The following is a 24694-nucleotide window of genomic DNA, read 5'->3' on the forward strand; positions in this document are numbered from 1 at the left end:
CTGTAACAGGATCTCAATGATAACAGTCACTGGGTTCCTAGTGTAAAGACCATTCTCATTTTTTAAAGCCAACCTCTCTGTTTGCTCAGATTGGTCATACTCAGCCTCTTGGCGCTGCTGCTTCCATGCTGTGAAAATGGACTGCTCTATTTTCTCAGGCTCCATAGGGGTATTAGGTATTTGATTTCTTCATAAATAGAACAGAGAAATATAACCAGAGAATAACATTGTGGACACATTTGACAATATTTATTTAGTGAGTAAAAGAGCTAGAGCTTTTGTTACATTGTCTGCTCTTCCAGTCAGTAAATGTTATTGTGACTATTTGGCAATGTTTGAAATCAGCCTGTTCTTATTAGGGGAGTACAATTACCTTAATTATAATGTTTCATATGTTGTTAAACAATTATTTTCATATACTATTAAGGGTGAAAAATGGTCTTCTATGTACTTTTTTGTCTTTATTTTTTTTAATTGAAGTGTAGTTGATTTACAGTGTTGTGTTAGTTTCAGTTGTACAGCAGAGTGATTCAGTTTTTTAAAATGTATATGTATTTTTTATATATACTTGTATATGTATTTTTATTTATATATATAAATCTATTCTTTTTCAGATTCTTTTCCATTAGAGGTTATTATAAGATATTGAATATAGTTCCCTGTGCTATACAATAAGCCCTTGTTGGTTCTCTATTTTATAGGTAGTAGCATGTATGTTAATCCCAAACTCCTAATTCCCCACCCCCCTTTGCCCTTTGGTAACCATAAATTTGTTTTCTATATCTGTGAGTCCATTTCTGTTTTGTAAATGAGTTCATTGGTATCATTTTTTTAGATTTCACATAAAAGTGTTAAGGTTGCTTTTCTTAAGGTTGCTTTCACATCATTAGTCTACATGTGCTGAATACTGTCTGGGTGAACAGCATATTGCTAGTCAAGCAGAGAAGGCATCATGCCTGTTTTTAAGGTACCTATCCTGTTTATGTTAAAAACAACCAGTATTACTATTGCTACTGTCACCATTTATTGAGCTTCTACTCCCTAACTATCACTGCCATTTAAGTTCCTACAAGGTGATTTGCCTCAATTACTTCATTGAAGGATGTCAGTAGCTCTTCAAGGTAGTTCTATATCTCCATTGTTCCAATTATGTATTTGGATGCAGAGACGATAATTAACAATAAGCAACTAATAAGCTGTGACTTAAATCAAGCTAGAGGAGGTGTGCCATGTGGCAGCTTTGTGTTTAATTGTTAGGGGGATAGTATGAGGAAGATGAAGTCTCATTCAAGGACCTCATCTTCTGGTAGATACGAGTATCAAGCAAAGCGAATTGGTTTCTTTGGGTAATCTTAACTCCCATCTGGAAATATGACTAGATAGCAGTATGAGTGCTTTCTTCACATGGTTTTGTTACCTCTTGCTACAGAAAGGAGCTGGATATCACCTGGATCTCTTTTGGGTGGCCATCCTCATGGTGGTGTGCTCCTTCATGGCCCTTCCGTGGTACGTGGCTGCTACTGTCATCTCCATTGCTCACATCGACAGTTTGAAGATGGAGACAGAGACTTCTGCACCTGGAGAACAACCAAAATTCCTAGGAGTGAGGTGTGTTACGTCAGAGAAAAATGGCTCTATAAAACATACCATGCTCACATCTATGTGTCAGTCAGAAAGAAACGGACAAATGTGGAGGAGAAAGGGCTGGTGATGAATAATTTATTCCTGTACTTGATGTTCTAGAAAGGACTAAATTTTCATTTGAAAGAGTCTTCCATAATTTCTTGAGTTCACTTTTTACCTTATATACATTTCCTTTGATTAACAGCAGACTAAATTTTGCAGAGTAAAAACGCAGACAGGTCATTCATTTTCTTCAACGTGCAGGTCATTTTAGTGCTGTGGTACCTACTCAATCACAATCATATATATATATATAACCAGACCCTTTAATTTTTTGGCTCTGTTGAGACTCCCTAAAACTATTGAGTCTGCTTATGATTCTCAAGATGCTATGAAAGGAGGGAATTCCCTGGCAGTTCAGTGGTTACAACTCGGCCTTTTCACTACCAGGGCCCCAGGTTCGACCCTCAGTCAGGGAACTAAGATCCACAAGCCGCGCGGCCAAAATAAGATTCTGTGAAAGGAGAGGAATTCTTATTTTCCAGTTCATTTTCTGTCCCATAAGCACTGAGAAACCTTGACCTCCAGCAGTTAAATCTGGGTAGCCATGAAGAGCTCTTATGAGACCTTTATACTTTATTGCGTGTTTTGCAGCGGACTCTGCTCCTAAGAGCTTGGGTGAATAGCTCACATGACAGAGCCATCGTTTCCCATGCCACAACAGTGGGTGATTTTTCTTGGGGTGAGGGGGTGTTGTATGGGAATCGTATTTGTTAAAAAGTACTTTTGTTGTTGTAGATTTGGAAATGAGACTGATGGGATTTACTGCACTTAGGAAATTTCCCTGAGCTGTTCGTTAATTAGAATGTGGGACAATGTAATAACTATCTCCTATGAAGGAAGGTGTAATTACACAACAGTACAAGTTGTTTAAAAAATAAGGGCTTCAAGTAGGCCAGTAATTGGTGGAACCAGAGCAAGTGATTTTTCTCTCCTGATTCTGAAAGGACAAAGGATTTAGCAGAATCACTTTTTTCTTGATGAATTCAAATCACATACTGCAATAGTTTTAAGAGAATTTTGTAGTTCTGTTAAGCTTATATGCTGTCCTTGAGGTATTAATTACATATGATATCCGTACCTTTCCTGTCTTAGCCAAACAGTGATTCCATCCATGTATAGTATTTTCTGAAGGTGAAAAGACAAGAGCATGTTTATGAAAACAAAAGGTAGATTGGTAATCTTTTGATTTGGTTTCAGGGAACAAAGAGTCACTGGAACCCTTGTGTTTATTCTGACTGGTCTGTCAGTCTTTATGGCTCCCATCTTGAAGGTAAATATGTGAAATACTCACTTCTTCCTCCTTCTCAGAACACTGACAGATAATTGGATATGTGAACAGTAGAATTTCTTAAGAAATATCTGCAAGATTGTTATCACATCCATACACACTGAAGGAAGCAGGAGTCAGGTAGAATGAAGACTTTAAAAACTACCTTGATTTCCTTCTCACTCCTTCTATTATTATTATTATTATTATTGCAGTTATTTGGTTGAACCATATTAAATTACCACTATTCAAATTTTTGGACCTACGCATTATGGCAGTTTCATACAGTTCAATCTAACTAACTGATCTCCACTCCCCATGACATTTTTCACTCTCCTAGTCTCCCTACATCCTTTCTTCCCATCACTTCCCATTTACTTGTCCCTAAATCCTGCCCTCCCTTCCCACATTGGACTCCTGAATAACATGAATGACTCACAATGATCATTTTGTAATTGTTCTCTTATTATTAATTATTGCTGACTGTGTTTCTGTACTCTTTGAATCAGAAGGCCTAATAGCCACAAAGAAAGAATGGAATAAAATTACTGATTTGTAACTAGAAAACTTTATAAATGAACTTTTGAAAAAGAAAAATGACAGATTATTTAGAAAGTTAGGAGTCAATGTATAGGTTTGATTGACGGGGTGAATGTTTAATAGATAAATATAAACTATATATGAAAGCATATTTAGAAGTAGAGATAGTACTTAAAAAGATTAACATATATCTGTCATTGAAGCTTCCAGTTTTCTTTTGTGACACAAATATTTTATTCTTTTTTATTACATAACAAAACTAGCCAATTATTGATAATTTGTATCTTATGCTTTGCATCACAGTACAAAGCATGAATATCACCTATAGACCTAATAGCTATCAGCAATCCCACTGTTAGCAATATCCTTCCAAATTTTTCTCTAAAAATTTTTGTGTATCTTTCAACAACTTTAATATTTCAAAAGGTTTTTTGAATGCTTATTTAATTACACAAGTAATAGAGCAGTACATTCTTGGAAAGAATTCAGAGAATACAGAAGTACAGTGAAAGGCAAAAGCTCTCCATTTCTTTCCCATTAACACATTTATATGTCAATTGCCAATCAGATGAATTTGTGGAAAATAGTACTGTAATTTCTTAACGTATAGCTAGGACTGACTCTGCCTTCAGAGTATTTAGATTACTGCATACATTATGCACAAGATACTTTGTAAACAGTTAAAAGATTTAAATATTCATCTTTTGTCACTGGTTTCTACAGTGTCAATTAGCTGGTTTAATTTCTGACTGGAATCATGAAGGAATATGTATCTCATGTAATATGTGGGGAAGTAAAACTAAAAGTAATTGCAAGGAGTTCGTTTCTGGTTATATACAGAGGACCTTAAAAAAGGACAGATCTTATGTTCTGTGAGGACAGAGGGAAATCTGTTGTCAGTTTGGCCAGTGCAGAGCGAATTGTGGGGGAGGTTCGAGTTGTTATGAGTTTCACAGCATCAAATCCACTTCCAAAGTGCTCTGTGTTCCTCTCTTGCCCCGTAGACGCCCCACCAGCACATCAGCTGGTGGAAAAGTCTAATGACAGCTTTTTACCGCATAGGCAATGGGACCTCATCTGGACAGATCAACTTGTAGAGATCATTGTAGGTAATTATGACCTCACATTGTGGGAGGCTCTCCTAGGAAGGAATTTGCCCCTGGGACCCCTGAAGGTGGATTCACACGACACAACTGCCAAGTCTCTTTTATAGGGTCTCTTAGTTCTTAAGCCACTAGTAAGAGATAAATAGAAATCTTCCCATCAGTTCGTATGTACTCATCACCACCCACTCTTTCTTTAATTTTATTTTTATATTATTCCTTTTCAATAATGCAGTATAAAATCCTAACTCAGAAAAGTCAGATGTGTTTTAAAATTCTTCTTTGTTTGTTTGTTATAGCAAATTGGCTTTAATCTTGGAGAATCTGTCAACTGAATGATCATGCATGGTTCCAAAGGGACACAGAGAACAAACAGTGTATAAACTGCTATTTTTAGGAAGAGCTGCAAGGCCTCTTCCTAACTGTTTTCTCACCCAACTATGGCTACAGAGGAGTTAAAGCTGAAAGCACTTTTGTTCTTCATTTTACAATGATTCTTTTTGCCCCTGATATGCAAAGCACCGTAGTATCTACGGGAACAGATTATAATACAGAGAAAGGAAAAAGATAGATGTAAGGGATCAGTGAGTATGAACTTGCTTTTGCTTTGACCTTCCTTAAGTACTCATGTTCTGGCTCACCCTCCTTCAGGTACTAGTGTCCATAATTGTGGCTATTTCTACCTGGCAACTTTGAGTTAATGCAAAGAGTCAGTGTAAGCATCAGTGGAAAAGGCAGCTCAGCAAACATTTTTGTTAGGCCATCTTTTGCCCAAACTGTGGGAAATGAAATTGTTTAGTTAGTGTAGCTTCCAACATATTGTGGGGAACCTGGGTTTAAAAACAACAAGGATAAAATAGTCTAGCATTGACTCTTGTGGCGTGTTACTTCAGCAAGTGAGGCTGTTCCTTACTTCAGGAATCACATCTGAAAAGGTCAGCCAGTTTCAGATCAGGTGCCCTTCTTAGCACTGAGGTTTGGTAAGCTATGTGCTTTCACTACAGAACCCTTGTTAGCTCATCTGAAAAGTCAACACAGGAAGAAGCAGAGGTTGAGAGTAGTTGAACTAAAACCTAAGTTACGCCTAAGAAGAAGTCAAGATTAACAGTTAACCTCAGAATTCACTCAGAAAGTGGTGTCGTGAGTTACCTTGGAGGAGGGAATCTTTTTTCCTCCACTGTGTGACTGTGTTTTAAAGAAACAGGTGATGACTTTAGGGAACGGTTTTACTTAAAAGAGCTGCCTTTGAAAGGCCGATCAAATGAATGAAATCAAGAGAAACATGTGACTTTTAAAAATGAGATGGCTCCACACCTTCCCTCCCACCTCCCTGCATCCATCACAGGTTTGGTGGCCTCCAGTGATGCTAGTTATTTTCTCCCATGCGTTAAGCAGTGGGGGTAGTTGTTCCCCGTACCTACTTGGGCAGACTTACTTTGAACATTGATTACTTTGAAGTTGATGGACCTGTGTTTTGATCTCTTTGCCAGAACCTGTCTTTTTACATAGAAGGATGTAAGGAATCATAGTGTACTAGCTTTAAGTTCAGGAGGCTACCCCTTGACCTTGGCCAGCAACAGTGGCGCATGCCTCAAATCTCACCACTGATTCAGTACAGAACTGCCGGGAAGCAGGAATAACTGGCTTCCTAGGCTGGCTAGATAGTTTAGATCTGTGTTTCTGCAGCAGAAATACTGCCTGTTAAGCTAGTGTTCTGTATGGGGAGACTCGGTAGACCAAAGAGCAGCAAATAGATGAAAGACAGTTCCTGGAGCTTACTTTTTCCATACTACTGGCAAGTCCGAAGAAATAAAGATCAAGAAAAGTTCACTGCTACTTCTGTTCCCTTTGCTTGAATTAGTTTATCTTTAACATGAGGAGTGGCCAAAATTTATCTTTCAGATTTGTTCAGTGTCCTAAAATGTGGAGGATAGTGTTTAATTTGTATTTGACAACAGTTGTTGAGCTCCTGCTGTATGCCGTACACTCTGTTCAGTAACAGAAAAACAAGGAGAAATGATAATGAAGATGCTGCTGCTGCTGCTATTGTTGAAGTTGATTGTAATAGAAGCTTCCATTTGTTGAGCTTGGCCTTGGACTAAGGGCTCTGCACAGGTTTTTTATATTTAGTTCTCCAGTCACACCTCCAAAAAGTATACTTACTTATGCTTGAATCCACTTTATAGATAAGAAAAATTATGAGTAACTTGCCGGGTCACAAAGTTCTTAAATGGTAGAGCCGAGATTTGAACTCAGGCAGTTCTGACTCCAAAGCCTGATCTCATATCCATCATGGTTTACCACCTTTTAAATAAAACAGTATTTGCCCTCTAAGAACTTATTCATTTTCATTTCTCATGAGATGATCTTCCCCAGCTTCTCTGGTCTGATTTCTGATTCTCTTATGTAGTGAGAAGGATGGCATTTTTACAAACTGCTCATCATAGCTCACTCCACAGTTTCTTGTGACTAGGGACCAGATTGCAAGTCAGAAGCTTCCTTACATTGATTTTTAAGGCTTAAGGGTATTAGGATATTATTTTAATAACATATTCCTGAAGACAGTTGTTATAGTTGAAAAAGCAATATTGTGGAGCCTAGATAAAACCAAGCCTTCAAGTTTGACCTCTGTAGCCATCCTTCTGTCCTAAACTCCTGCCACCCAAACCCACCACAGAGGGGCCAGAGAAAGTGGTGCTTTGCACTTGTAGGCTTCTTGACTTATTACTAAAAGTTCTGATGGTAATGACATCAGTGCCACATTTATAAAGTATGTATTATGAGCCAGGCACTGAACTAAATGTTTGTTCTATGTAATCTTTATCATAAGCACTATATGGATGAGAATACTGAGGATAGGGGAAGTTGATCGTTTTCTCTGATTTGCACAATCAGTAGTGTCAGAATTGGAACCCAGGTCTAACTTTTATGCCCACGATCTTATCAGGACCTCATTCTGGGTTTTATACACACACACCCACACACTGACTATGATTCTGCTGGGAGACCTCACTCTTATACTGAATTCTGTGCTGTGGATGCTACACCCTCTCTTTTTTATTAAATTTACCCTTTTTACATTTTTTTTTGAGAATACTCTAACACCATCAGAAAATCAAAGGGAGGGTTAAGTCACCAGAATTTGAAAAATTTGGTAACATAGTCTGAATATGTTAAATATTGATCTCATCTCAGTTTCACTATTCTGCCTGGTTATAGGATCAAGCACTTAATTTTTTCATTTTTAATTTTTATTAAAAGCAGTGTAATATTTATTTACAATTATGCTTTTTGGCTTTCTGGGTATGATTGATTATTTATATAATTTTTTGCATAATTTTATCATTTGGCACTTCTTGATATGCCTATGAACCTAGTATACCCTGTGTTTTGGTTTTTTTTTTTTTTGCGGTACACGGGCCTCTCACTGTTGTGGCCTCTCCCATTGCGGAGCACAGGCTCTGGACATGCAGGCTCAATGGCCATGGCTCACGGGCCCAGCCGCTCCGTGGCATGTGGGATCTTCCCGGACCGGGGCACGAACCCGCGTCCCCTGCATCGGCAGGCGGACTCTCAACCACTGCGCCACCAAGGAAGCCCTACCCTGTGTTTTTTATATTTTAATTTCTCCTGTCTTGCTTTATAAAAATGTCTACCTACTATTACTATGTATATTATGCTAGTTTAACTTAAAGTAGGATCCTACCTTTTTAAATCACAGTCTTCTTTTCCTTCCTTTGGGAAATTTCTATTGTGATGAATGATTCTATTGTGATGAATTTTTAAGGGTTGACCTCCTAACATGACTCATGAACCAAATCCAATAAAAGGTATCCTCTAACCCAGTAATTCTGTTAAATTTCATCAGAATTTCCAAACTGGAAGATTTTTATTGAGACACTACACTATCATAAAGAAAATGGTGAATTTCATAAGACATTTGTATCACTTTGAAATTGGCTAAAAATCAAATTAATAGCCTCCTTTATACGTACTATTTTCACCAAAGGATAATTTTTTTAAAACATTGTCATATCTAAATCTGTTCTCCTACCCATTCCCCATTCTGAGTTAATGCTGCCTTCTGATTTTATTTTGCGGTTGGTTTGGCAAATAACCTGTCATCATCCGTTCAGAGAGAACAGACCTAGACACCAAGGCACAAGTTGCCTTCGCTCTGGCATTAGAACTACATTAGAGAAAATACTTAACTAAGCTTAGGTGAGGGGTTGGGCTAAGGTCCAAGATCATCTATGTGATTACTTTCTTTCAAGTCAGAAAAACACTCAAAAAATAACTACTGCAGGATTTCTAACTAGTTTCCCATGAACTCTATACTTCTTTTTCCCCTTCCACCTTTCATTTCTTCCCAAGAAATTAGAAGTGAAATGATAAGAAATCTTCATATATTAAGGAAGAACAGAAGTGGCCTTGTCTATAGAAGATATTTTTAAAATTGAGAAATAAGTCAAAACTATGAAAGGGTCTTTTTGTTAGTTTCCTATTGTATTTTTTTGGTAAATTTGTGTGGAGGCATCATAGGGAATGGAAACACGCACATTCTTAAAGGAAATAAAGGCACATGTCCCAGCGTAAGTGGCTTGGATGTAATGTGTTCACCTCTTTGTGGTGACTGTTGGGTATTACAGCCCACATGGCTTCCCTGCCACTCACACTGTCCCTCCCACCACCTTCAGCATTCAATATCATTTATTTTTTTCTGAGCTCAAGATCAAATTAATTATGTTAAAATTGTTAGTCTTTTTTAGAAGAAGCATGCAATGTTTTATATAAAGAAGTATATTTATTCCATATACGTTTAACAATTTTTACAGCTAACCAATAACAATTAGAGGCAGTTGTGACCCGTTTTGGAATTTACTGTTTCTCTAGTAGTAGCCAAACGGTCTCAGATACAGAACTGTTTGAGGTGATCACAAGGAAAGGCTGATAGAAACTGTGCTTCAATTTCTTAATACATGTGATAGTTCTTTAAAAATTACTCTAAAGTTATACTGTTTTCTGGCTACAGTAGTCTCCTTTGTGCAGATTTGGTAAGATTGGACTTAATTGATTGTGATTTTAGTATTTGAGCTTTGAAAACTCCTGAACTTGAATTTCTTTTCAAAATCCAAGCTTGAGAACCCATTTTTTTTTTATTGTTGTTCAGATAGAAGACTTCCCAGAAACAGAGTCATCCCTGATTTGCTTGGTTTCCACAGTACTAGAGACATTTCAAAGGTCTAGGAATAGACAAAACTTAGGAACGTCATCTTGGAACTTCTCATTGTTAAAACACTTCACATGACTGTTCAAGACTCTTGCTAATTAATGCATGAAATGTATTAATTCCATTTTAAATATTAATTCCATTTTAAAAGATGTGTATTAATCTGTGTGTGTAATTAATTGCTTCCAGATGCTCCATGCTCCTTTCAAGCAGTGTTCTCATTAATTAGTCCTCTTAATATTCCTAAGAGGAAGAAAGGGGACAGTTGTTTGATGTTTACTTAATTGAAAGAGGCATTTATACACCGAGCTGATAGATCATTTGGTGAAAATTATTTAGAGAAAAATCAACAGACTATTGGAAAAGAAATTTGGTCTCCGGAGTGGGGCAACCCTCTGCCTCTCTTTCTGCTTCACAGTCCATGCAAGCATTTAGTTCACACGGTCATTCCTTTCTTAAAAGAGACTTCTTTTTCCATTAAAAAGTTATTTTTAAGGTCATGCATTCTAATTGTTAAAAAAATGCAAACAAGAATCAAATGAAAATTGAGTCTCCTTCACCCTCCTTCGTTGCTTTCTGGTACAAAGAGTTTAGACGTTTATCAATGAGGAGTTAAGCACACTGATCAGTGGTCACCGTATTATTAAGTCCTATCGTTTAGTCTCAGATTTAGCCTTTATTTAAACTATCGCTCTCTCTTACTGTTTTTATTATTATTGTTTTTTAACGTTTCTCCAATTTTCTTCCATCCTAGTTTATTCCCATGCCTGTACTCTACGGCGTGTTCCTGTATATGGGGGTAGCATCTCTTAATGGTGTGCAGGTAAGTTTTCCATAGCAATCTGAGCAGAGTCATATTTTTCTAGTAGTATTAAAAACAGTCCAATAATAGGTCATTGAAGAAAAGTGCTAATCCTTAACTGCTGAGGTTTTAAAATGCATTTATTTCCTACTTTCTCCACCATTCACCTGTGTTTCTGATTTAATTAGTAAAGTTAGCTTGTGTTAACAAATGTTATCATACATACCCATTCTCGAAATAAGCTGTTAGAAGCCATTTGGCTAGGAAAGTGAGAGAGCTATCTCTGACCTTCCTCCCTTCCTTCCTTTGATGGAAATCTAACCTTTCAGTGTGCTCGAGATACTGTTTATCCATTTGCCTTTACCTTATACTAAGAACAGGCTATTCTTATTGGATGTGCTTTTCGCATGGCTGAGATCATTGATCAAAAGTTTTGCACCAGTAAAAGAATCAAGTCAATGTGGTTAATGTGCTACTTTTGTCAAAAACTTCAGCTGTCACATCGTGGATAAAACTGGCCCTCTTTTAAAAAAATCATTAGGGGAAACTTTGTAAGGGACTTTGTCTTTCAATTGAGGTTTTATTTAATTGGCACCAGGAAACTGGAAGTACTGCTGCTGCTTTCTGGCACCTTGTTAACTGTAGCCTTATTTAGCACTTAGTGATGTTTTAATGGGAAAAAACTGCATGTTCTGTGAACATCATAAGAATTTATTTAAACCCCTTCGTAATAGTCCTTGCTTTTATTTATTGAATTTAGATTAATTTGATTTTAGAGTCAGATGGAGCTGGGCAACTGGCCAGACCCTCAAAAAGAGAAAAGGCTATTTTATTTTTCCTTGTTTAGGTCCATTGAGTAGAGTTCTTCACCATTTGGATATTTATTACAAAATACAAGGTGGTTTTTCATAGATGGGACTAGACGAATGTGAATGTGGGTTTATTTGTGCCCGTGAAATTTTGGGGAAGGGTAAATGTGTAAAAATATTTTTACCTGACATTGTAAATATTCTTTATTACTTTAAATGGAAAAATATGAAACAAATATGGTCCCCAAATTAATAGTTCTTATTTTTGTTTGGCCTAAATAAGTCAGTCTAGATCAGAAGTTTGATTTTATGTGTTCTAGGTGTGTGATAGATGGTTGGAGCTTAGTACATGTTTATTAAGTTAAATAGAAGGGGAAAAAATCAGCGATTCCATAACAATGGAAAAAATCCCTTGCTGAAGGGACAGCTAGTGGATTTCTTAAATTCTGCCATGGTGTTGCCCTATCACCTTTTCTCTTTACTTTTCTCTTGACTCTTCTTCTTTTAGACCTTTTTGGCAAGATCTGAGTTAGCAAAAAATTTTATTACTCCAGTCTTTATAAATGGGAATACTTCTACCAGTCAAAAATAGCTCTGGAGGAAGAAAGAAAACTCTTTAGATAGGAAATCACTTCAGAGAAGATTGTGATAGTCTATTTACTTTTACATTTTTCTCTTCCCTCCAGCAAGAAAGTAGAGATATTATTTCAGAGTTCTTATTACATAATTATTCAATTCAGCAGCTATTTAGTGAGCATCTTACATCTGAAAGTTCCTATGATAGGTACTTAAGTATCATCCTTATCATCAGCATTGATGTAAACCCAGCGGTTATTCTTTGAAGCACAGCACCTGGCACATAGGTGCTCAGTAGTCATTTTAGTACCTGTTTACACATGACAGTGTAATAGCCTCTCCTAGATCAGGTATCTAGTTGTTGACGCTGTGAAACTCACTGCAATGTTCATGTGGCTTTTCTCTGAAAAGAAATGCTAATTCATTGCTAAATGTATTAGTTAAGTTATGCCATAGATAAATAATGTGGAATTTATGAAAATACCAATGCATTCCCATTTTCAAGTCAGATAGTTCCTTTATATCCTTGAAACATTATTGAAATATATATGATACATAGCATCTCCTCTTCCTTTCAGATAAGACAGCTGCGGCACAGTTAGATACATGAGTTTGATGTCTCCCTTCAGCATATTATTACGAGAATAATAGGCACAAGATCTTCTCTCCTAAGATGCAGACAATACAAGTAGAATGTAGGAGATGAGCATCTTTATTTTATATTTGGCTTTGAAACTTTAGTCTTTGGTGGCCACTTTATCTCATATAGCTGCATAATATTCCTGCAAAGTAATAACATAAATAGGAAGACTCATACTACGTCTTACTGTGTTAGACTATATTTCTGCACTCCCTGGCCAGTGTCCTCTAACAAGGACCTCGCTTGCCTAAATTGTAGAATATAAATCACTAGTGGTTAGTTAGACAGAAAGAGATGACTTGGTGCTGCAGCTCTTGAAGTAATGTACTTGTCCTCTCTTGCCCTTTCTTCTCCCAGTTCATGGATCGTCTGAAGCTGCTTCTGATGCCCCTGAAGCATCAGCCTGACTTTATCTACCTGCGCCATGTCCCCCTGCGCAGAGTCCACCTGTTCACTTTCTTGCAGGTGCTCTGTCTAGCCCTGCTCTGGATCCTCAAGTCAACTGTGGCTGCTATCATTTTTCCAGTCATGGTAGGGATTGTTTTAATTGAACTACCCATGAGGTCACACCAATATCATGTGGTTATTGTAATATTGATGACACATGTGTCTTTTATGGAGGCTTCCAGTTTTTTTCCAGCTTTGACCTAATCAGTTTGATTGGTTGTAATTTAAGGTTGCCAGGTCTGTGGTTTATCTAGGCTTGACCTTGGAGTCAGACAGCTGAGTTCAGACACTGGCTCTGGTTCGTGCTGATCAGTGAACTTCCCTGAGCTCCCATCAACTCATCAGTAAAATGAGAGCGGCATCTTTGTTTTCATTCTGAGCATCAATAATGAATATAAAGTATATAGCACAATGCCTGACACATGGTAGACACAAGTGCACATAACGTTAGTTATTTTTAAAATACTGCTGTACATTGGAATTTGTCTAAATAACAGAGTACAGAACATTTCAGGCCAAATAATAGAGCACCAGTTTGGCAACTTATGAGAGATCATCCAGTGAATAGAAGAAATGGAGAGAGAAGCTTAATTTTTTGCAGTTCTTCTCCTTTGTATCCTGCTAAGTTTAAGGATAAGTCTGGGCTTTCTCTCCTTGCCATGTTACGATGAGAAAGAAAGTGAAACAACTAACATTCCACTCTGAATCACAAGTGAAAGAAGGGCAAAAGGAAACAATAACTTTGTATTTGGCTTCATCATTGAATTTGTGTGGGTGAAATAATGCTATGGTGGCTTATTTTTATTTATTTTTCTTTTTAATTAAGACTTTATTTTTTGAATAATCATTGAATTTTTACTGTAGCCTTACATTTGTTGCAAGAAAATGCACATGCATATGCTTGAAACAAGTCACAAAGCCAACCTCAGGTCTGGCTCTGTCTCCCCTGTAGCTTTGGAAATAGAACTTTAATATACAAACCATATTTTTTTTTTTACAAAAATTTTCTTACTCTTATCCAGAATTATTATTTTATTTTATGTATACTGGTTGATTGTAATTGTTTTTTCTTCCAGGAAAGCAGAAAAAAATGATGTCAAATATTAACAGTATTTGTGGAATCAGATTTTTACTCTTGATGATCCCTTATGTTCTGCTTTTGAAAAAGAACTCTATTAACTTATTGGAAAACACACTGAGTATGAGAAGAGACTTCCATCTGCCTATTAATATAATCTACCCATGTATTAGTTTTGCTAAAGCCAGGAAAAACAAAGTTAGACCTGGATAAATTTGAAATATATCCAGTAAATCACTTATTGCTTGTGCTAAATAATAATAAAAAATATTTTACCTTTATAAAGTATTTTTCATCTTTCAGAGCTTTTATTTGATCATAAAAGAATCATGTAATATCAATAGGTTAGTTGTTATTAATTTCTCTAAGAGATGAAGAGGCTGGCATAGAGCATAATATGGATAAAGACAACTGTTCATTTGAGGCAGGGCCAGGACTTCTGAGTCCTACTGCATACTAATTTTACTGTTGAGCAAAGACATCTTTAAGATACCTTCAAGAGCAATTCATAAAAGCAAAGATACAGAGTTCAAGAATACTGGGGTTAGAGTTAGAAAACTGGGACCCTTTGTATTCTTCCTTTATCTGGCTTTGTGATCTTGGATAACTTACTTATGTCACTAAGCTTTAGTTTCCTCTGCTGTTGGAGAGATACTAACATCTACCTTTCAGGTTTGTTGTGGGAATAAATGAGAAAATATTGTCTAAGAGTTCAGCACAGCGTCTGACTCAAGATAAGTATTCAGTTAATGGTGGGGATTGAAGTTGCCCCAGCAGATTAAATAGTCTGTGCAAACTCAAATACTACCTCATTATTAATACTTTGAAGATGTCTCAGTGTACTATGCGTTGTACAGATTTTCTTGACTTTCAAAAACCTGTGTAATGTTTTAATTTTGAATAATTAGAAATCATACACAGGCTGGTTTTTTCCCTTGAAACTTCTAGTTATTTTATTAAAAATCTGACATGGAAGAAAATGGTTTAAAAAATAATCTTTTCATATGGAAATTCCAAATGAAGGGATCATACAGTACAGTGAACAAAATACAGTGAGTTAAAGTAAGACTTCTGTGAAGCAGCTTTCTCCATGAAGCAGACGTTTATGGTCTACATAATGTAAGTCCATACAAGCAAGATGCGTTCTGTCATACTCTAGACTTGTACAAAATAGGTTTCTACTGACTTTGCTAGGGCAGTATTAATACTCACTCTGACTTCTCTGACATGGGTTCTTTCCTACTTTTTATATTTATTCTTCCAGATCTTGGCACTTGTAGCTGTCAGAAAAGGCATGGACTACCTCTTCTCCCAGCACGACCTCAGCTTCCTCGATGATGTCATTCCAGAAAAGGATAAGAAAAAGAAGGAGGATGAGAAGAAAAAGAAAAAGAAGAAGGGAAGTCTGGACAGTGACAATGATGATGTAAGGAGCTTTCTAAAATTCCGAAGTAAAATTCCAAAGTTAGTTAAACAAATGTGAAAATGGTATTTTTTTAACCCTTGTGTGCGATGTATGACTGAATTTCAAGGATGTTTACCTGGTCATGCTACTTGTCGCTTTTCACCTTCCTTTGCCCTTTATTTTGTCTCTTTATTTTTTTTTAAGTATTTTCTGAAGTCTTTCTGTAACTGTGAATACACTGATAATGATATAATGACTTCTAAAAAAACAAAGCCCACCATATATAAAAAACTTCAATCTCTGATCTCATACATAAAAAGGAAGCTTGTTTCATAATGCTGTAAAATGTATTGGGTTTATTATTGATAATCCAGGATTTAAATTTGAGATAATAACTCAGTTTTACATAATTTTAAGCCTAATGTGGGCAAATGCTGGTGATCTCACCTCCTGTGATCTGTGTATCTATTTGAGTGGGCTCTCAACCAAAGTTCTCTGCTATTGTACTTATCCTTGCATTGGGATTTGACATGATTTGAGATCACTTCTCTGTAACCTTTCAATAAAAAGGAACGGAAATTGGAATTTGGGGTCTTTCTACATAATTGTAGCAGTCAGTGTCATAATTTAGGTGATCCTCTTGCAATCATATAACTAAGTTGAGAAATAAAATGTCCACTTTTTAGGAAGCCATTTCACAGAAATCTTGGTGTTTCAGTAGGGGTCTGTGATCAGTGCTAAGAGAAAATCTGGGATTTGCTTTTCTTTAACACACAGACACACACACACACACACATAAACACCCCAATAGCTTATCTCAGTAGCCTTTTGAAAGGACAGCCAAAATGACACCTTCTATATGAAGATTTGTAGGTTTGTTCTAGATTTTACACAGTGCAGTATCCCCATTCTAGTGGAATCCCCAGTATCTCATTCTAACATGGGAGTCTAGTTAATTTTTGGTGTCTGCTCTGTACTTGATCATTTTGATGGATCAGGCATACTTTGTTCTTAATTGCTAAAGCAGCTCTTTATAGTATATTTTTGTTCCTATTTTACAGACGGGGAAATTTAGACTGAGAAATGTTAAGTCATTTTTCTAAGTGTACACATATTGGCAAAGGCAAAACTCTCATCCAGGCCTGTCTGGTTATTTTCGATTGGTCAGGCTGTCTGATTGAATTATTTTTGGAGAACTTGGAAACAGTACAGTGAAGGAAGGCAACAGACAAAATTGGATTTCAGATAAATTGATCCAATAAGAAAAGGCTAAATATATGAGGCACATTTAGCTAAAGAGAAAAAGAGTCTGAGGGAGCTTTTGTGACTGTCACCATGCATCTTCAATGAGAACATGTATATAGGTTTTCTGTTTCCAATGATGACAGAAAAAAAGAGAATGTGCTTAAACTGCAGAGCAGATTAAGATGCAGTATTAAAAAGAACGATGCGTTTACACATTGAATAGAAATCAAAATTTGAAATAAATTTCTAGGCTACTCTAGACAAAAAAAAAAAAAAAAACCTGCCTGAAATACTGAGATAATTAAAGCAGTATTTTTTTTTTTTTTTTTGCGGTACGCGGGCCTCTCACTGTTGTGGCCTCTCCCGTTGCGGAGCACAGGCTCCGGATGCGCAGGCTCAGCGGCCATGGCTCACGGGCCCAGCCGCTCCGCGGCACGTGGGATCTTCCCGGACCGGGGCATGAACCCGTGTCCCCTGCATCGGCAGGCGGACTCTCAACCACTGCGCCACCAGGGAAGCCCAAAGCAGTATTTCATCTTGAATTTTCAAAACAAGTACCTCAGTTTATGTACATGGACATCAAACTTAAAATTCATTATACATTACAAATGTATGAAATAATATTATAGAATCCTCTTCTCTAATGGCTTTTAAGAAAAAAATAGTAATAAAATATCCACTTTTAAGAAAGTTTTAAATTTAGTGCTCTCTAGTGTCAGAAGTTGGATCAAATGAGCTCCTGAGAAGGTCTTCTAAGTCTTAGATTTGATTTTCAACAAATCATATTTTATTTAAATAATGCTATTCTTATATTAATAATATTTATCATTTTGAATCCATATCTCCAACAGATTTCTTGAAGATAATGTGTGATACTTGTTTTTTTCTTTTCCTCTTTCTCTTCTTCCCCCAACCCCACCAAAACAAACAAACAAACAAGCTTATATATTTATCCTAGACAGTGAATCCAGCCAGAGTGTATCTGTGTAATACGTTCTGTGTGTTGAGGCCATTATTTGGGGTTCTCCATTTGAAATGTAGCTGTTGTGATGTCCACCTGGTCATTGTGTGGTTTGGGAATCCATGGATGTAGGGAGCCACACAAGGGCATGGGAGTTCCAACTCTAATATTTGTGAGCAGAATTAGTGAAAAATATGGCTTGCCAATATTTTGAGCTGCTCAGTCATTTTTGAACCCGCCCAGTAGGCTATGATTAAGGGTTGGCTGCCAACCTGTTCATCTATAAATGCTATTATTGGGGGAAACTTTGAAATACTGTAATAAAACTTGTCCTTGACATTCTTACAAAGGTAGGGGCACATGGCATCTTCATTTTTTTTCAAGTGAAGTGCAATATTTTAATCTTTGAAAAGAATATTGTGGCTCATTACCCTCTTTAGATTCATCATAAAGAAATTTTCAATGTGCGTAGTAGCTTTATGTTAAGATTCATTTTTTTCTTACTTCCTTTCACCCCTAGTTCCTATTTTTTCCCTTTCAGCTAAAGGTCATCATCTTCTTGGTACTTTCAGTTAAGAGATGAATTCCATCTTTTGAGTCTAGGCATAGACATAGATTCAATATAATGAATTCTAAAAACAGTGAAGTGATAATCCTGTGGAAATATGTTACAGTTTTGGCTTAGGTGGTCTCTTCTTTCAGAAGCTTCATGATTAGCTGCCTGGTTTTATCATTTTATTTTGGCTATGATTCTTCTCTGCCTATCTGGCCATCATAGGCACCTTCCTTTTGACTTTATTTTCTCATGTTTTGCTAAGTTTCCAAATATATTTGGTGTGAGCAAATTGAGATGAGCCTTAAACTACAAAATAGTTCTGATGGAATATTAGAGTAAGGGAGATGGTTTATTTTCAAGTCTATGTAAATGACCCCTTGTGAGTGGATATTAGAAAAAGTCTTCTTACCTGTCTTGGAAGGAAAGATAAGTCATCATATTCCTGGAGGTGGAATCAGAAAGCATAAATGAAACAAAAATTTCAAGACCATATTATAGTTTAGGAAGTCTCCTAAATTACAGTCTTTCACGTTTGAGATTATTTCCTTCACACACACATACAACTAACCCATAAATATTTGATTGCAAATCCAGCTTATGGAAAGCTTTACAATTGTTTAATTTGTAGTGATCTCAATTTGGTGTGGTTCTAGTTTTAATTGACTTAATCTCCTTAACTCAGAAGAGAAGAAAACAAATGTGAGGGGAAGATACCATAAAATTTGAAAAGTCAGCAAAGGAGAAGCGATTATATCTAAGGCTGTTCTCCTTAGTACAATGTAAATGACAATATGGTAGGTTTAATCAGTACTGGGAGGTAGGGAGGTCTGTATAGTAAACGCTTTCTAAAAACTGTTATAAATTTCTTTCACAGTCTGACTGCCCATACTCAGAAAAAGTTCCAAGTATTAAAATTCCAATGGACATCATGGAACAGCAACCTTTCCTAAGTGATAGCAAACCTTCCGACAGTGAGTAGAACTAACCTCTTGCATGCCAGCTTGAATATGATTTGCACTTACACAGAAAAAACTTTAGGACTGTCATCTTCATTAACTTTTCCTCTGTTTTCTTTCTTTTTTTTTTTCTATGTGAAGATTTACATTGATTATTATGAAACTTCGTTTTTACATTCCTTGACCTTCACTCCTTACCTTTTTCTTTTATCCATAACCATTTAAGTTTTTATTTGGTCATCTTTTCTCTGATCCAAGTTATCGCCGTTTTCTTTTGAATTGCTAAATTCATAACCATGTTTTTAATTGATTTCCCTTTTTTCTGCTGGTATGTAGAATGGCAGCTTCTAGTACTACATCACTGTCTGTTACTGTTTGTCTTCCTTAGGCTTCCACCAATGACCAAATCAGCTCAAAAGAGAAATTGCATAATGGGTCTCTCAAAGATCAATGAATCAATTGTTAATACTGAGAATTTGGAATAATTGTTATTTTCAATTAAATTGGCAATCATAAAATATTAACAACCGCTCTTTGGGTATAGCTTATAAGATATTTGCATTTTCTTCCTAATTTCTTCATTCCCTTTCTGCTGTTTCAAAATTATCTTTGTAACTGCGCTGGTCTTTCTGGGGTAGTAGCCTGGTGGCTAAAGTATAATGGTTTTTGACCTGTCATCTTTGCTTCTGTAATTGAGTTAACAGGCCATTTGAAAAGGGTAAAAACCTCTGTGGTAACATTAGTGAATATCTCAAGCTTTACCAATAGCAAGCAGCAAGTGCCTCCAAACTACTTTACTTTGAGTTCTTATTTGAAGAAAACATTCTTTTAGATCCACATGCACTTCAAAGTATACTGATTTGTTACAGGAAAAGACAGTTGAAGTACTTTTATTTCTGTTTGATAGTGCTACTTCAACTTCAATAAGAAGTTACCAAGAAAAGTTTGAAATGAATGACTATTTATGAAAAAATGGGTATTTTAGTTATCTATTGGTGTGTAAAAAGTTACCACAAAACTCAGCAGCTTAAAACAACAAACCTGTACCTCCTCCCACAGTTCCTGATGTTCAGGAATTTAGGAGCTGCTGATTTGGGTTGATTCTGGCTCAAGGGCTCTCGTGAGATTGCAGTCAAGCTCTTAGCTGGAGCTGAGTCTGAAGACTGACTGAAACTGGGGATCTGCTTCCCAGCTCAAGCACAAGGCAGTTGGCAGGAGATTTTAGTTCCTTGGCTCATGGGCATCTGTTAGGGCTGCCCATGACATGGCTGCTAGTGATAACAGAGAAGAAACCAAGACAGAAACTGCAGTCTTTTATAATCAAATCTCAGGAGTCATATACCATCTCCTCTGCCATATTCTATTGGTCACACAAACCAACCCTGGTACAGTGTGAGGAGAAATTATATAAGGACATGAATACCAGAAGGCGGGGTGCATTGGGGGCCATCTTGGAGGCTGGTTTAAAGAAAAGAGAATTAAGGCAATCTCACTTTTGGTGTCCAGTCTGTAGCCTGTAACTTGTGATGAGGCTACTTTCTTCTCAATCCTATCAACAGGCTTTAGTTGAATATTTTCTTTGTAAGTTCAAGCTCCCCAAACCATTGTCTGGTTTCATTTTTCATTTCTAGAGCATTAAATAGCAAAAAGAGACTATGAAAGGATGTCTTCTGTTGGCATCATAACCTAGCACAGCTCTTCTAAGTACAATTTAAAGGCTGCTTAAAAAAAAAAATCATCAGCTAGAATTTGAGGCTCCTGGAAAAAAGTCTGTGGCAAGTTGGTTATTTAGTGCTAGTTGTTCTTCATTTTCTCAAAAACGCTTTAAAAGGATACATTGAAAGTAGTGGTTATGATATTAGAAATTTACTTAAGCAAAATACCGATGACCATTCTAAAATCTTTTCCAGTATCATATTAATCCATGAAAGAACAAAATTGCTAGTAGAGTTGCAGTATAAGTAAGTTTCTCAAAATCTTCTTTTTTTTACCTGCATGAATAACAGCAGGACAAAATTATGAATGCTAAAGATGGCAGGAAATCCAAGGACAAGGCTTAGACATTAAGTAGGCGCTATCACCCTCTAGAAGTGATTTACCCTGCCCCCTCGCTGCAAAGAACAACATTGGCCCATTCTAGAAAACCTAGAATAAAAGAGGCTGAGTGATTTTGACTTCATCACACTACTTAGATTCTTAGCTTGATACTGTGTTTATTGAAATCATCTAAACTTGTCTTTCTTACTCTTTCCAGTTGTGAAAGATGCATCCATTTTTGTGAAGATGGAAAAATTTTTCATTCTAATGTTATACTTTACCAATGACTATTATTTATGATTTGAAAAATTTTTTTTCTTTTTTAGGGGAAAAATCACCAACATTCCTTGAACGCCACACATCATGCTGATAAAATTCCTTTCCTTCAGTCACTCGGTATACCAAGGTAAAGGACAGCCCAGTATTTTATGTTATTCTGTGGGATGATCGCCCCACAGAAATAGAACCAATGGCGGGTTATCGGCAGAACGCCCCGTTCTCCGTCCTCTACAATTTCTCTTAAATAAATTATCTAGTCACCAGACCTCATCCCAGCTTTTACTTGTAGAAAACATTCTAAGAGACCTACTTGACTTACTCTTAGAAATAATGGAATCTTTCAGTATCATTAAGGTAAAGCCCAGGATCAATGTTAGCTCTTGTCATATCAGCATCATCTCTGTTTTAAGGGTAGCTGGCATTTCCTGGTGGCTCTTCTCCAATAGTTTTCTTCCCTCTTAACACAACTCTAGAGATTTCAGATCCTCCTTGATTTTCCAAATCGTGAAATCTCTGAATATTTTCTTCATGTCAGTCTTTTTGCCCTTCAACTTCTGACAGGGTCACCCACCTGGAAGTCCTCTTCCTTGATTGTTTTTTTTTCTAATCTAGGTGTGAGAGCTTATGAAATTTTTACTTGAATTTCTTAACTCTATTTGGTAACTTCATCCCATTTAAAAAATGTTTGTTTTTAATACAGAAGGAGGAAGTAAGTATTTAAAGAGAACAAAGAAGAACCCATTTGACTTCTGTACAATGCATAAACATTTGACAGACGGTAAAGGAATTCTGAGTTACTTACTTTTTTTTTTCTTTTTTCTTTTTCTCTAGTCCTTCTAGAACTCCAGTAAAAGTTGTGCCTCAAATTAGAATAGAACTTGAGCCTGAAGACAATGATTATTTCTGGAGGAGCAAGGGAACAGAAACTATATTGTAACCTGTTTGTCTTTCTTACAACTGACAGTTTTTGTTGTTTATGTTCTTGTTTTTTGTCTAATTGTTTATTTTTTAATTTTTGTTTTGTTTTGGGTTTTGGTCACTGGCCAAACAATACAGTGCTCTCTCTGCTTCTCTCTTGCATAGGTAAAATCAAGACAGTAGTGCACCGTTCCTTAAAAACAACATCTGAAGAATCCCCTATTTGTTCTTATACTTTCAAATGTGTCCTCTGACAGCCAAATTCCTCTGTCACTCAAGACACACACAGACCCTGTCCTTTTCCTTTATTAAGCAGAGGGCAAAAGTATTAAGGATTTTATAACACCTTTTATTAAAATATTGAAGGAACTTCCCCCTTGAGCTTTGGAGCTGTGCTTACTGGCTTGTCTTTCTGTCTGGTTGAACAAACCTTGACCTCCAGACAGTCCCTTCTCGCTTATAGCACTCTCCAGGACTGGAAAAAGTGCTGCTATTCTAACTTGCTCTTGCTTATAAACACTAATCTCTTAAGAGTTATCAAAAGAAGAAAAACTAAGGTACTTTACTCCCACTAGAGAAACTATTGCCATCATTGTAGCAAATGCTGGAATGTCCGTTTTTTCCTATGCAACTTTTTTTAACCCTTTAATGAACTTATCTGTTGAGTACATTGAAGACTATTTTTCTTCCTAGATTTTGTTGTTTAAATTATGGGGCCTAACCTGCAACTTATTTTTTGTCAATTTTTTAAACTTTTTTTTAATTACTGTAAAGAAAATGAATTTTTTCCTGCAGCAGGAAACATAGTTTTGAGTAGTTCTACCTCTTATTTGTAGCTGCCAGGCTTTCTGTAAAAATTGTATTGTATATAATGTGATTTTTACATAAATATACACACACACACATACACAGATACACCACCTCTAGGGTATGCCAGAGGGCTAGATCGGATTAAAAACACCATGTTTCTAAGCATCCATTTTTCCCTTTCTTTAAGAGAAATTTAACTGTTCTATGAAGGAGATTGTGGGAGGAGGGAGACGCTCCTTTGTAATGGGAATAACTGATGTTTTGATAATAGTAGTATCCGGGCAAAGATGCTGATTGTATTACCATTTTGATGTCCTATGCAGTATTGTTAGACATTTTTTTCATTTTGAAAACATTTGTGTGTTTGTGTATGTACTCTGTGTGTGGCTGGTACACATATGTGCAAGGGTAGAAAGAGACAGAGTGATGGTAGGTGAAGGGCAAAGTTATCTAGCCTCTCATGTCAGTTTTTGTAAAACCCAAACCACATATGAAAAATCCATCAGAGGTCCAGGAGACTTACTGTTATGCAGATGAGGGTAAATATACTTTATTACCCAGACAGCAGTCACCATCACTGATACAATAGCCCTTATTTACAATACAAAATGCATAGGACTGTGATAGACCATTTTTACATTTATAAAGTGTCTATGAGAATGCAGTTGGATCGCAGAGGTATATATATATATACATTTTAACAATACACTTGTCTTTAAGATTGAAAGGCAATTATTCTTTGTGATTGAGGCATATAGAATATACATGTCTATATACGTGTGTGTATGTGTATTTCAAAGTACCATATTGAAAGTTAGAAAAAAGAAAATTAGATCTTTAACCAAATTTAGCATGTTATCTAAATGTAGTGTTTTAATAGGCTGCATTATGTATTATGAATCTGCATTAAAAACAGCATTTTAAATGTTGAATCCATCATTTTGGATTCCTATAACTATATTTGTGATATATGCTGACTACGGTCGTTGGAGGAGTACTAGAAGCAGAACGAAACCACTTATTTTGGTTTCATAATATGCACATATTGACTCCCACTCATTCTTATATTAATTAAATTACAATTCTGTCCTGTTGAAATTTTGATTATAAAAATTGTATTGTTCTAAATTAACTGTTACTTTTATATCTGATAATCTCAAAACTTCAAATTTTATACAAATTAGACACAAATGACCTACAATTTTTTTCATTAAAATGAAGGCGGCAAAGTGAATGTTATTTGTTAAAACCTCACATGCCAAATTTTGGCATCATGTTTGTATTTAGAGCTATCCTTAAAATGATTACTCTGTATTATCTAGTTTTTCATTACCTTAATATAAAACTAT

At 36.2% G+C, this 24694-nt stretch overlaps 1 protein-coding gene across 21 annotated transcripts in view; it reads left to right on the forward strand.

Annotated features, from left to right (window-relative positions):
• SLC4A4 (solute carrier family 4 member 4) overlaps window positions 1-23512 on the forward strand; it is a 350242-nt gene extending 326730 nt beyond the window's left edge. For 14 of the 21 annotated variants that reach the window (XM_089912009.1, XM_089912016.1, XM_089912004.1 and 11 more), the window contains 8 exons: window positions 1430-1608; window positions 2884-2956; window positions 10581-10649; window positions 13011-13184; window positions 15443-15604; window positions 19220-19316; window positions 21665-21744; window positions 22449-22556. In XM_089912009.1, coding sequence (XP_089768135.1) covers window positions 1430-1608; window positions 2884-2956; window positions 10581-10649; window positions 13011-13184; window positions 15443-15604; window positions 19220-19316; window positions 21665-21708 — 798 coding nt within the window. In that variant the 3' untranslated portion in view covers window positions 21709-21744; window positions 22449-22556. The other 7 variants (XM_022599552.3, XM_089912024.1, XR_016393316.1 and 4 more) reach the window with 6 other exon arrangements.
• Window positions 23513-24694: the final 1182 nt, after the last annotated feature.

This window comes from Delphinapterus leucas, chromosome 5 (genome assembly GCF_059928025.1).
Source record: "Delphinapterus leucas isolate spDelLeu-1000000601 "Yukka" chromosome 5, BTC_Dleu_Yukka2, whole genome shotgun sequence".
Taxonomy (NCBI): Eukaryota; Metazoa; Chordata; class Mammalia; order Artiodactyla; family Monodontidae; genus Delphinapterus; species Delphinapterus leucas.